The sequence below is a fragment of the Helobdella robusta genome, assembly GCF_000326865.2.
Source record: "Helobdella robusta unplaced genomic scaffold HELROscaffold_4, whole genome shotgun sequence".
Taxonomy (NCBI): domain Eukaryota; kingdom Metazoa; phylum Annelida; class Clitellata; order Rhynchobdellida; family Glossiphoniidae; genus Helobdella; species Helobdella robusta.
The window spans coordinates 2,418,132-2,433,195 of NW_008704902.1; the positions used below are offsets into that span (position 1 = coordinate 2,418,132).

General features: G+C 31.7%; 2 protein-coding genes across 2 annotated transcripts; both read right to left on the reverse strand.

Moving 5' to 3' along the window:
• Nucleotides 1–733: 733 nt before the first annotated feature.
• On the reverse strand, nt 734–2,317 carry HELRODRAFT_162288 (hypothetical protein; the record flags this gene model as incomplete). The annotated part of the gene is made up of 1 exon (XM_009024535.1): nt 734–2,317. The coding sequence occupies one exon, from the start codon at nt 2,315–2,317 to the stop codon at nt 734–736; it is 1,584 nt and encodes a 527-aa protein (XP_009022783.1).
• Nucleotides 2,318–2,799: 482 nt separating this feature from the next.
• HELRODRAFT_162289 (hypothetical protein) lies at nt 2,800–9,109 on the reverse strand (the record flags this gene model as incomplete). The annotated part of the gene is made up of 6 exons (XM_009024536.1): nt 2,800–3,486; nt 4,534–4,674; nt 5,208–5,303; nt 6,881–6,958; nt 8,388–8,519; nt 9,089–9,109. 6 exons carry the CDS (start codon nt 9,107–9,109, stop codon nt 2,800–2,802), a joined length of 1,155 nt encoding a protein of 384 aa, XP_009022784.1.
• Nucleotides 9,110–15,064: the final 5,955 nt, after the last annotated feature.

Genomic DNA, 15,064 nt, shown 5'->3' on the forward strand with positions numbered 1-15,064 from the left:
TTTTACGAGACAAAGTTACTTATCCGAAACTTACTTGTTTCTCAAAATGGTAAATAAATTATAGTAGTTGGAAATCTCAAAATGAATAAAACGTTATTTTTATGTTTTGCAATGATTTTCATTTTAAAATTAAGTATCTTAATTAGCAAGCGCAAATGCACTCGCATTGCCCAATAGGAACGTTCGTTGGTCAACATAGTCTGTTGTACATATGCTAAAAGTTCGGTTTAAGCCAGTAGAACCAAAAGCTAAATATATTCTTAAAATCTTTGGAATAAATTTCACAAAGACTGTTTTGGTTAAACATTCAAAGTAATGGATAGATGATGATAAAACTATTATTTTGATATTTTGAAATTATTTTTAGTGGTTGGCCTGGTAGATGTTAGGAGCGACTAAGGAACAATTGCGTCAATACGCAAATTCTTTCAGCACTGAATGAAAAATTTCACATTTTCAGAAGACTGGACTGATTTTGCAACTATTCATCTGCTGTTAAGTTCAACAAGTGTAAATTATATATATATATATATATATATATATATATATATTTCATTGATTCTGATTTTTGTATAAATTAAATTTTTTTAATTTAAAAAAATAAAAAATTTTATTTTCAAAAAGTTTTACTTATTTTTTGAAAAATTAAACATTGAGATTATTATTTATCTAGTTCCGGAAAATTTAAAAAATAAGTATTTATGGTTGAACAAACTGCAAATAAAGAATAATATCATGTTAGATTAAATTTGTTTTGTCTTCTGTACGAAACTTCAATGGGAGATTTTTCGATTGTTACTTTTCGAAGAAAATTGTCTTGATTTTTGTTGTACTTGCAATGGCGGTGAGCATTGGGCCGCTTGTGTACAATGTTGTTTGAATTGTTACTGCCAATTTCATAAAATTTTATACGAGATTTATTTTCTTCGAAAGATTCTTGCGAGGAATTTGAAGGTGATGCTGTTGATGATGTAGGCAACTCTTGTTCGTTGCTGGCATCTTCGTCGTCTTCATCTGCGTCCAAGCGAGATGTATCATTTTTGTTTTTCAAATCTTTCAGCAGTTCATTAAGTTTCGACAACGTTTGATGTTTTTTGTTTCTTTCATTATAAAGTGGATTTGCACTATTGATATATCTTTTATTTTTGCATGAATTCTCCTTTTCTCCGTTTATTAAAGATTGTAATTCCTCTAAAATTTTTGAGTGCGAACGGTTTTGTGCGGCTTTGAAATTGGCACCATTTGTGCCTCTGTTGAAATATTTCAAAGAATGTTTAAAGGAATCAGCCTCATGTTTTAGATCAATATATTTGCATCTCTTATCATATTCAACTTTAATTTCTTTTAAACGAGTTGAACTGCCTGACGAGATTATTGATGGGATAGATGAGTCCTCTCCATTTGTCGACGTTCGCTCACCTGTTTTGTGCCGATAATTTCTATTATGCTTTTTGCCAAGAGTGTTTTCATCGACATTGCCGTTCAAACTTTTCTCCACACTGGTTTTTTTTATATTATCCTTTGCTAATTTCATTTTCGAGTTGTTTGAAATATTTTCTCTACACACCTTGGAACATGAAAAATGGCACGACTTGTCATTGCACAATGATTTTGTTCTTTTTTTATCCCATATTGCAAATCTAATTGATTTGGGAATAACTATAGGATCGTTGTCATCGTCGTCGTCTTCGTCGTTGGTTTCTTTGTTGTCGCATTCACTTTCGCTCTGGCAGTCACCACCTGCTCCTCGCTCGTGTCGAGTCTTCCCATCCATGTCAGTCACGTCATCGGTACGATAGCGAGTCGAATCCTCATTTTCATGACAGTAATTTTTGTTCTTTTTTGCTGAATTCGGTGCTACCACAACCGCTACAGGTGCCGAAGTTATGGAATGAAATGATTCTGACTTTTGGTAAAGCTTAATATATTGTTCAAATAAACGCTTGTTTAGTTGGCGAGCAATCTCTAAGTCGTGTTTCAACTTTTTCAACCTTTTTCGCTGTTCTAAAAATTTTTTCTTGTAATTTTCGTTTTTATAATGCAAACGTGACTCGTACTCTTGCTTCTTGAGACTTTTGTCCGTCTCGTCAGGCTCGTTTGTTTCTGGTTTGTACCTGCTTTCTAAATAATTTATTCTCTCTAACAAAATCTTTCGTTCCTTCAGACTTTGAGAAATCAAATCTCGACAATCTCCCAACAATCTTGCCATATTCACAATTCGATTTTGAAGAGATTCGCATTCTGTCCTGGTATTGATATATTGTTGTTCGTAATATTCTGGCTCGCCGTTGCCGAAAGTCTGACCGTTGGCGTACATTCCTAATATTCCTTAGCACAACCACGCTCTAATTCAACAGTAGACGCCAACTCGAAATGAGCAACCACATTTTAGAGAAATTTCATTTCGCCGATTAACACTAAAACAGTTTTCAAAATAAATTTTAGTGTTTTGGAATTTTAATTTTATTTCCAATAACAAAAACATTGCGTCATAATTTTAACGTCAAATATTTTTATTCTATTATTTTTTTTTTCAAAAAATATTTACAAATCAAACAAAAGTCTGATAATAATTGTTGTTGCGATGGAATGTTAAATTAAGCAATGTTTAAATTAAAACGATATGGCAGAATGATAAAACAAATTTAAGGATACGGTTGAATGTTCAACTCTGCCGCATGTCAGTCTTCATTAGGTACTTAAGCTTGTTCATTAAAGTATATAGATTGTAAATATAAATTGTAAATTTGATTGTAAAAAAAATGAAATTACACAAAATTTTTTTAAATAAAAATAATGTCACAAGGCATGAATCCAAGGCCTCCAAATATGTTTGCTGATGACTGTTGAAAATGTGACGGGAGATGACAACGGCGAGGGTAGGACTAACGGCGAAAAATCTTTCATTTTTATAGCTTTTAATTTATTTGTTGTTGTAAAATGCACGTTTCCCTCGTTACTTGGTGTTGAACTACCAGCTGGTGAAGATGTTTTAAAGTCGGTTGAGTTTTCCAAATTCATAAGAATGATATTTGTAGGCTTGGATAGTTTGTTTGTTATGTTAGTTAAAAAATTGTGTCTGTCCGCTTGTTTTTCACTTAGAAAGTTATTTCGATGATTAGATTGACCACCCATATCCCAGCGTGACATTTCAGACGTTGCAGCCGTAGAAACGTTAGTGTCGTTGTTGGTCTTGTGTGGACTGTCTACTGGGAGGCCGATGTTTTCCGAATTCACATTACCATTCTCCGATGGTGTTGATGAATTTGTTTTTGTTAAAAAATTCTTTTCGCTGTCGGAAGCTGTATAAAAATTTGTTTTGTTCAAAAATTTACATTTGTTTTTTGTTGAGCATTTGTAAATATCGATGAAGTTATTCGGCTGTGGAAAAGTTATTTCGCTGCTTCTGTGCCTTTGTAAAGTTTTTAAATACGCCACCGTCATCTCCAATATGTCAGCTTTCTCCATTTTCGAGTAACAAGACTCCTGAAATTAATTTATTGAAGAGTTAATTTTCATCATTTCATACGTCATGCATAATTATTTCACACGTAAAAAAAAGTGCCGATTCCTTATGAGAAACGTCGTCATGTGAAATGTTACGGAGTTCGTTCATATCTTAAATTGTTGTCACATGTGATACAACGAACCACGAAGAATGCCTATGGGAATGTATTTGCGTGATGAAGCGAAAGTGGGGGAAAACTAACAATGAGATTTAATGTCTCAAAGATTTCCACGTGACGTTCCCAACATTCAAGTATCTTCTAACAAATTATTTTCTGCGCTACATTGCCGGCGTATGCGATCTTACTTAATTACAACATTTTTGTGTGAATAAAAATCCCTTACAAATTGCTGAACTGATGCAGATACCTATAAATAAATGTTACTCTTTTCATTGTTTGTTATCGTTTGTTATTGTTTGTCGAAACAATTTCGGTATTCAAAATCGATTGAAATAATAAGAGCACAATAATTTAATTACCCTCAATGAACAGCTAGCTAGATGCCAGTTTTATTACGTGTCTGTAGATGTTTCATTAAAATTAAAGAACAATTAAATGCCTTGATGGTAATTGTTGCGAAGGGAACAAGCCTAGATATGATGTGATGCAATCTTCTGCATTGTACACCGTCAAACTCAAACAATGCGCTTGTTCGCGTGCTTATGCGTTTGTGTTTATTTGTGTGTGTGTGTATTGGTGTGTGCGTGAATGTGTATGTATGTTCGTGATTGTCGCATGTGTGTATATGTGTACAATGCATGCCTTGTTTTATTTCGTTCACACGATGTGGTAGTGAGTAACAGGAATGTCTATGTTGTAATGACTTGCTCATATTATTTCGTCTCCTACTAATTTTTATTAATTATTTTTATTTCGTCAACATTAAATCTCAATTTAATATTTATTTTTTATAATTTTATCGATTTTTATCTCATTCATCACGGAAACAACATCATCACCAACTGCAACAACATCATCTTCATCATCATCTTCCTCATCATCGTGCATCTTCACCATCACCAACATCTTCACCATCACCAACATTCCAACAGCAGCACTCACTACCAACATCTTTGTTGCGTGCCTCCAGCACGAGTACCTTCAACTCCCTCAAACAGTGATTTATCCTTTCCCGACGTTTTCTTTCAATCAGGGGTTTTTTAATCTGCAAGTGGGTAGGTAGGCTTGTCAATAGTAATCTATCATACATACGAACATTCTCATCAGCATTCCCAAACATCAATGATTTATTTCGTCTTTTTTTTGCGGACGTTCAAACTCAATATGTATACAACTTAGTTTTTCAGTTTTAAGTATTGTAATTTCACATTCATTGTTTAATTTGTTGATGTAATCAATTGAATTCTTGATACCGTTAACATCACATTAATATCATCAACAGCGTCATTGTGTAAGAAAAGTGTGATGACAGGTGTACCACAAGGTCTCAATTTTAACACTTTACAAATATACGTGCACGCATGCAAGCACCAGCATACAAACATATACACACATATTTGTACATTTCAAGTTCACGCAGGATGTTGAGATATTTAACAATCCTACTTATACCTAAAAAGATCACAGGCGTTCCTTTTAAGAAAAACCAAAGAGAAAATAATAAAAAATATTTTATACAATTGAAACAGCATTCTAAAATAATAACAAAAAATAAAAATATTCAAGTGCGAGTCAAACCTTCCTCAGTTCTGCATTGGATGTTGATGAGACTAACTTTGGTGACAAGCTGCACATCTCAACTGCTCTGCAGATGTTCTTCTTGGTGGCAACCAGCTTTATGTAGTTTTGTTATTGCTGTTGTTTCTAGAGTTATTGTTGTTGTTATTAATATTGTTGTTGCTATTTATATAGTTGTTGTTGTTGTTAATATTATTATTATTGTTGTCGTTGTTATTGTTTTGTTAATGTTGCGACTTGTCAGCTTTTCAAATAGTTGCTGCAGCTAACAGGCGTTTGATGACATGTTATATATGTTATATGTTATAATGTTACTTTTACCTCCAATTTGTCTAGAAAAAAATTTGCATAACAAAACTTTGTATTTTTAACTGAAATAAATAAACAGGGATAACCATGAACGTTTAAACAACCACGTCAAATGAATGAAAGGACTTAGTTGACGTTGCTGACTTTTATACTCACTGAAGCGCTCACACACCACACACACACACACAATACATGCACATACACACGAAACACATACACACACATGTACTAAACAATTAATGTATACAATACATGCACTGCTATCTATGCTACAAAACAATGCACGGCGTTCGCTCACTTCATACGGATGAGTTTACTTTATTCATTTAAATATTGTATTATGTTGTAAGGTGATGTAATGATGTTTACAGCGAAGTTGTCATTAGGACAAGGTTGTAATACGCATTTATATAATGATTACAACGATCACATTTGATTTTGACGTTGAAAATTTTTATTTTTTTTTTTGCATATTCCTTGATATTTGATTAGTTTAACGTTGAGGGTTTGTCAAAATATCAGTCAGCTTATGGTCTGATGATTTGTCAGATGATGCGTCTCTGTTAACCTTCTCTAGATCAACCACCGTTTACGTAATGTGGAAAATTGTATATATTACGACTTAAAAATAAGAAATTATGTTCGAGTTTTTTTGTTTTTCAACATTTTTCTATTTCCGTACTCCCTGTAGACTCGCCATTGTTTATTTGTTTGTTTGTGTGTGTGTATGTGCGTGTTTGTTTGTGTGTGTGTGTGAGTGTGTGTGTGTATGTGTGTGTGTGTGTATGTGTGTGTGTGTGTGTTTGTGTGTTGAGTGTGTCTGCGATATAATTATAACGTGATAATGTCGTGTCTTTCGGCACATCTAAATGTAATATGAATTTCCTAACATAATTTCCCATCACAATTACGTCAATTATTTATATTCAAACGTACAATCATTCACACACTCACACACAAACACACACACACACATACATACAAACCCTCACACAAAAACACAAAAGGACACATTTCCACAGACACACACACGACACATACAGACACACACACAAACACACACGCACACACACACACACACACGTACGCAAACGAATGTCAGCAAACGCGGACAGAGACAAGAGCACGAACGTCTGCATAGTAATAATAATATCATGCTAAACAAGCAACTTCAGAATTTCTCACGATCGCATACTACCATTACGATGAGATTATTTGCAGGAGTATGGCGTGTGCTCCGAAGAAGTATGATTGAATAAATAAACAATATTCGCATGAATATAATACGGTTCAGCACACAAACCAGAATATATGGTGAGATTTGTGTACGTACGTACGTAGATGAATGCTAACACACGACTGACATATCTCATGATGATCAGTCGTATCAAACATAACAAAGCGCATTCTTCTGACAACTGTTGAACAATGAATATGAATATCTGTTTGATTGGGGGATTGGATTGTTAATTTATTGAAAGCACATTTATTGAGCGCGTGCATCGCAGTGCAGCATAATTGAAGTGCAGGTGCCATTATACCTACGCATACGTAAGCTGCTGCTACTTGTCATCTGCCTGCAACAACATCTGACGGCAACAGCGCTCGCTATCTACTGTGGTGTGGTGTGGTGTGGTGTGGTGGAGTTTTAAATGTTGCGACGCTATTTTAATTGATGCTAACAAAACAACATCAGCATCAATAATACTGCAATAATCAAAATTAAAATATTTGTTTGCAATAACAAAAACAATGACCACAAAAACAACAACAACAAGAACAACAGCAACAACAACAACAACAATAACAACAATCATAAAAGGCAGCAACAACAACAACAGCAACAACAGCACCCACAACAACAACCATGACAACAACGCCAACAAATTCCCACGGCCAATAGCACAAACAACTTCACGTTCTTTACTACAGGCTCGTTGTCATATGCAGATCATTACCATTACTTCATGTGAAATCTCCGCCCACATCAGCACTTTGTGGTGTGACTGGGCGTCGCTTTTTGGGCTTGATTGACAGATAGCAACAACAAAAATTTTTTACGCTAATGTATATTTTTCGGAAATTTAACTACATTTCAAAACCATAAAACAATAAATACTGACATAAATAAATCATGATGACAGAAATGAACAAATGAACAAATGAACGAACGAACGAATGAATGAAAATGAAAGAACAAACGAACGAACGAGCGAATGAATGAATGAAAAATAAACAAATGATTTCATTACTAAGACATATTTTTAGCTTTAATTTGAAATATTTATGGAGTAGTTGTTATTAACATATATGTATAATAAATGTTTAGCAAGAAAGTTGTGTTAGGGTTGAAGAGTTAGAATGTCAGCTAGACAATAAAAGCCAACATTTTTTAACCGAACGTTACCGACACGACATGTTTAAGCCGTGGTATTAATGATCCGGCTTAATTTTGCATCTTTTATTCCATTTTGCCTTCCATTGTGCTAACTCATCTTGGACGCAGAAGATAATAACATGCTGCTTTTGTTTTCTTTTCAATTTTTTTATTTAAAATTAAACCAGGCTAAGTTTTCTGTACACTCAAGCTAAGTAAGTTTGGTATAAAGTTTAAATCACATGAACATTTGTAACAGAAAATTTTTATTTCGACGAGCATTTCTTGGCATTTTTGCAATCAGCTAATTGTATATTTATTTATTACATTCTTAGCTGGTGATAGCTCAACAGTGATTGATACATGTAGGCGCAAGTTTAGATTATTGCGTATATATGTATGTGTATCATAAATACAATTATTATTATTTATTTATATTGATATTTATAATAATAGAAAAAAATAATTTTTTTAACTATAGTAATCGCAACAACCACCACTTGCAGCCACATGACGACATCCACGCCACGCCACATATCTTCACGACAAATTCTCACGCTGTCTCCTCGACGCACGACGAGCGAGCCCACATGACACGTCAAGTGTATGAAGTGCATACTTCTGCTCTGCAAGGGCAATATTTTTGCAACGTCTCTACTCCATATTCAATGGGGCCTACAATCTCACAACTGCTGCTACAACATATACTACAATCTAACTTCAAACAACTTTATTATAAAATGCCACCACATAACTACAACAACACTTATCTTTACAGTCCACACATAACTGCTACACTCTCTTTACTCTATTAGCTTCTTTTTTGTGTTTTGTTCAATTTTTGTTCCGTGATGTTTAGTTTATTCTTCTTGCTTGGGGAGCTTTCCAAGATTTGCTCGGGTTGTTACTGGATGCAGTGCACATGTTTCTGCTTGGTCTTTTGGAATTTAAAAAATATTTGTGCCTGCCTCTAAGTGTACAAAATTTTATGAGATCACTTGGAGACAGTAGTTAATACAAATATGCAACATCTGTCTTTAAAATGTTTGCTTTTTTGAAAAAGTTAAAAATTGATGAGTCAAGATGATAAGGTGTAATTTAATAAAAAAAAATATAATTTACGAGGTAATATTTTGTGTTATTGTTGTGACTATTCAACATACGCACATAACTATAAAAACCAAAACATCATTACCATACCAGCACCCTTAGTCATTTTATTTTAACGTAAGCTCAATTTTTTCGCACGCTCTAGTATTATTGACTAATTAAGGCTCACTTGATGTGGCCACGTTAATTGTCATACAAGATATTATTAATCAGCATTCAATAGGCAATTATGTATCAAACGTTACACAACTCACACATAATATACACTGCCATCACAACCACATACGCACACAATGAGGTCTCTACTCCTATATCTCCTATATATATATATATATATATATATATATATATATATATATATAATACATTTATTACTTGATAATTGAATGATTTGTCGTCTCCTGTTATAACAGCAAGTCACCAACAAAAAGTTAAAGTCCTACTGCGTGTGAACATGAATGCTTCAGAAAAGAGGAACGGTGAGAATTTTGAGCGGATGTTGTTTTTAAGACACGTGACTCTCTTGGCCCATTTCATTGATATAGGTGATCAAATTTGTTGATTTTCTGCTTGCGATGAAATGTTAGCAAGGTTATTTTGCGGGCTTTGAAACGTTCATTTGAAAATTTTATTTAATTTTATATCACTTGGTAATAATGAAAAAGAAATAATTATCGCATTATAAATTGATGATAGTTTGCTTTCAATAAATCAGCATTATCATATCACATTTTTTTCTCAACTCAATCGCACAAATATACCCAAACACGAACACAGACATTGTTAATTGAAAACTATTCCCATACATACATTGTATATTTAATTATTTTTCTGTTTAGACGAGCTTCTCATGAAAAGTTACATCATTATTCCATTTTTTCATTTTTAAATGTCATAAATAATATAAGAAGTGAAATGTTTAGCATAGCAAGTTATTTTTATTCTTTTGTAAAGCTCGTGTTTCTATAATATTGCAGTCATGCTTAAAATCAACTTTGTACTGGGTGTTGTGCTCAGTTTGATATATATATATATTTTTTGAAATTTCAATATCATTTGCTTATGGCACTGTTAAATGATTTAATTAAAGGTTCTAATCTTTTGCTTAACATATTTGAGACAATGGTAAGAAAACGTTGAACTTCTGAAGGCTGGATGGAAACCTCTGCAAAGTTTATTTTCATCCAGACCAGAAATAAAAATTTCAAAAATAAATATATTCAAATACCTTTGTCCGCTAATTAATAAACATATCATTGTGTAAAAAATGAAGTTTTCGAGTTTCAGGTAATTTTTCGTCTATAATATACATTCGCACGTCTTTATGGACCAGCCGCACACATGTGAGCATGAACACTTGCAAACACGTAGGAATTTCTTCTTACACGTATCTAGTTTTTTATAGTTTCATGTTCCCAAGCTCATACGCGTAGTTGTTGCTATGTTGCTCTTGCTATTAAGTATCCCGTACGATGAAGAACGAACGTGGGAATCAGCCGGTCACACGTCAATTCACTTCGTTGCGAAAGAAGAATGTTGCATGAAGGAATGTACTCTACATACGCACATACATACAAAAGATTGCACTTTACAGCAGCACGTGAGCTCTTTCAAAACAACTTCTACTCCGTCAGCGCGCAAACAACTGTAATTTTATTAAAAAAAAAACTCAACTACTAAAAGTAAAAAACCTCAAAAAACTTTCGAATTTGAAAAATACAAAACGTTATTTTATTAAATTTTGATTGATTTAAATTTCTTGAATTAAAAATAAATTAAATCACTCATCAGTTATTCATAAGTATAAAAAATTCCTCTTTGATAGCCATAAACCGCTTCGTTCAGACGTGATAAATTTGTAATGAGAAACTGAGTGAACGATTGCAAGCATATATGCATGGATATATCCATGCATATATGTATGATTTGATCTATCGTTTAAGTTATTCCCGATTAACAATTACTGGTAGTATTGTTTGCAACAAATCACAAATATTTCAGATATCTGGTTGGAGTTTTTTGAGTAATCCGCTATTTATGATTCTTAAGTATTAAAGTCTTTCTACGAACTACAACAAACAATAAGTTGTTTTCGTTGGATGTCTGCAGTTTGTTATACATTTCAAATTTCAAGGAAGACATTTTTTTGTTCGGCGGTGGGTGTTATTTTTAACATTTAATATTATTTATTAACAATTTAGTAGCATTTTTCCTCAAAACATCTTTAATTATTCAAAAGTTTTGTCAAAAGCGCGTTCTCGTCCGCATTTGGTGTAAAGAATTTTGTCAGCCGAACGTGAAAATGAAGTCTCTTCTACAATTTAAAACTTCAAAAAAATTAGAGACCCTGATTTAAATTGCAATTAGAGACAAAACAGATATAAAATCATTATTTTTCCAAAAATTTATAAAAATCGTGAAAAATGGATTATAACTAATAATTTCAAGAGCAGTGCTAGTAATATTAAACTACGGAGAGCTTCATGAAAATGTTTATCAAAATTTTAATCTATAAAAAAATGAATGTTTATAACTTAAAATTCATTCATCTCAAAAAACAACAAAATATTCATTTAATATGGTAAAAATTAATCAAGAAGCAAGAATAAATGTTGAAAAACATTCTTTGTATTGTGTATTGTAATGATTACTTGAAAAAATTTAAACCTCCAATAGCCTACAATGCTTATATATATATATATATATATATATATATATATATATATATATATATATATATATATATATATATATACATACTTTCATTTCATTTTATGAGAATGTAACATTTTAAGAATTATGATAACAGCGCTAAGAAATAAAAACATTATTTACACAACAGAATGTTAACAAGATGGGGAATGGGTGAGATTAAGAAGAAAATAATTGAATTGATACAAATATTTCGAACCATTAAATGACAAAAACTAATAATTACATAACAAATATTGCTGCAAAACTATTAACAACAAAAATTAACATCAACAAAAATAAAACATTTTCATATACTAAAGGAAACCATTAACAATTTTATAAAAAACATCTTTCAACATTTAAAATTTTTCATTACAATTTCTAATTAATTATGTAGTTAATTGACAATATCGACTGATTACATACGTAAATATATATATATATATATATGAAGTAATTTATGAAATCTTCTGAATTTCTAGCATTGGACAGATTTTTGCTACATTTCTCAATATTTCTAAACAAATTCTTGTGGTCATTATTTATTTTATTAAAATTATATTAATATACCGTTTCCAATTCATTCTCGAGTCTATAGGACCGATTTTGCAATCATCTTCAGCGCTTGTTGCGGTTTATACAGAGAATTTGTATAATCCATATACATATATATATATATATATATATATATGTGTGTATGTTTGTGTGTGTGTACAACAAATGAACGTATGCACGCTGTATATGTACGTAATGAAACTTCAATAATATTTAAGATTGAATTATTTTTCATTACATTAAATCTACATTCGTTATTAACCAACACAAGTGGTAGGTAGTATAAGGAGCAAACTCCGTAGCATCTGCAACGTTCTTGTTTAAATAGTAGCGTCTGCATCGCCTGCATATATAAATATATATATATATATAGAGAGAGAGAGAGAGAAAGAGAGAGAGAAAGAAAGAGAGAAAGAAAGAGAGAGAATATTATTCAATCAACATCGTTATAAGGCAATCCAAATCAAGACGAAATTTCAGAATTGAAGAACCTTCAAGACCCTACCAATCTCCTCCAACTTTCTTCTAAAATAAATTGCTTCCAATTCCAGTAACTAACCACTATGGTATATCAACATTGTAGATTTATGATAAGTTACTGTGAGGATATATAATGGAAACAGTTTATATCAACGAAACAGCATTGTTCAATTTTGATAATGGATTAATAGATGAGGACACAAACAGTTTTTTTGGGTGAATTTGTTTAGATGAAAATTTCTTGCCTTTTTATTCACTCGTGATGTTATTGCTCAATTAATAATAGCGGCACGTTCCTTGAAAATGGATAGTTTCTTTGTTGAAATACATGACCATTGATTCCTGAAATGTGACAAATTGACCAGAAAAAATTAGAACGAGACTTCAAAATAGTTCTACTAACATATAAATGTGAAAGAAAGGGATATAATTTATAAAAATAGAAGTTTAGAAAATGAAGACAAAATTTTGAGTCAGTTAAATCGACAGAAACTGCTCCAACAGCAGGACCGAAGCAAGTATATAGGATTAGAAAAAAAAATGTTTAGCAAAAAGAAAAACGTGCTCTGTCTGAAACTGATATCGTAAAAAGTTACAGAGATAGTGTCAGTTATGAAAAGTAAAATCAAACAAGAAAGTAAGTATATTTAATGCCTATTTATAAAATAAATGTAGGTATAAAACTATGAGCACGTTTATTATTCTATTACCACAGAAGTCGTCCCAATTCAACATTTGCCCTAACAGAAAATTGCAACGGGTAATTTTTTAATAACCTGTACTTCAAAGAGGAATCAAATGATTTAATATCGATAAAATTGTCAATGCTATAAACTCGCTAAGTGCAAAAATATGACTGAGCGTCATGCTATTTAATTCTACTGATTAAGCAAACTGTAAATAAGTTTTTAACATACGATATTTACAAAATAAATAACAAATCAATCATTTGACCCCATTAAATAAGTAAACCCTGTGAAAAGACTGTAACATTTGCGGTAAGATGCAGAAATCTGTGAACATCCATTTCTCCTAACAATTATTAAGGGATAACTTTGCAAATTAGATAAAACATGAATTAGTTGAATGTAGAACTTAATAGAATGCATTAGAATTGAATCTGTTTTAACGTTGTGTACACTCGAATGATAAATTTTAATACAAATAAAGTGTTTTGACAATTAATATAAACATCAATCACGATATAAAATTTATAACCATGGTTTCAAAAAACACAAATATAGTTGCTATTAAAGGCCGATCAAAATTTCAATTGAAAAATTTGTCTGTTTTAAATTTTAATTCCTCACCAAATAAAGCAAATATCATCAGTCGTCAACGTAAAATGTCAACCACTTAAAATTTTGCAAAGCTTTTATGTCAAGTTCTTTTAATTTTATAAAAGTTCGTCCCGACGAAAACAGTTTTAGTATTCCTTGAGAGTACAATGGTATCACCTTATCGTATCATTCTCTTTGATTTTGCTAATGAAAATTTTGTTATGATTTACAATACGATAAAAGGATTGGACAAAAACATTTTAAATTGTACTGAAAATGTATTTCACATTTCTTAAAAATGTTGAGAATTAAAAGTTTACTGTTTGAAACAACCAAAAATCACTCAAGCCCTTTTCCCGTCATCCCGTTTCTAAACCATCTCAAACTTTCATTTATATTTTTATAAAACCTAATCTTTAAACTTTTAACAAAAGCTCATATTGTACAAATCGGTTTCATTTCATTTTTTAAAACTCATCTGACAGCGCCAGCATCAGCAGCCTCTTCTTCGTTGTCACATATTCACCATACCTGTTCAGAACAGCTAAAACTAAACGCATTTTTAAAAAATAGTTTACAAGAATCATTGTGACATAGACACAGGTCTCAAACTGTACATTTCACCAATCTTCATGCTTTCAAGTGAGTTTACCATTTAATATCCACGGACATCCATTTCTTGAGACATTCCACTAAAAATACTTTTGGTCATTTTTTACAACAATTTTGTAGGAGTGACAACTAAATTCTTTTCCAACTCGACTTTTTCTTTATTCGTTTTTATGATTTACACCAAGTGAAATCAGATCATGTGCAGTTAAGTACTTCGACTTCCTTCAGCTATTTCTGATTTTTTAATCTTTTATTCCATGGTTTATTCATCACATTTAAATAATAACATTATTATTTACGAATTTTATCTCATCTATTTCTTCTTTATTTATTATATGACTACTTTATTACTTCATAATGTTATCATGTAAATATATAGTTTACACATAAAATCAGGAAATATTTTCTTTCATCCAATTTCGTTTATGTCATCAGTAAAA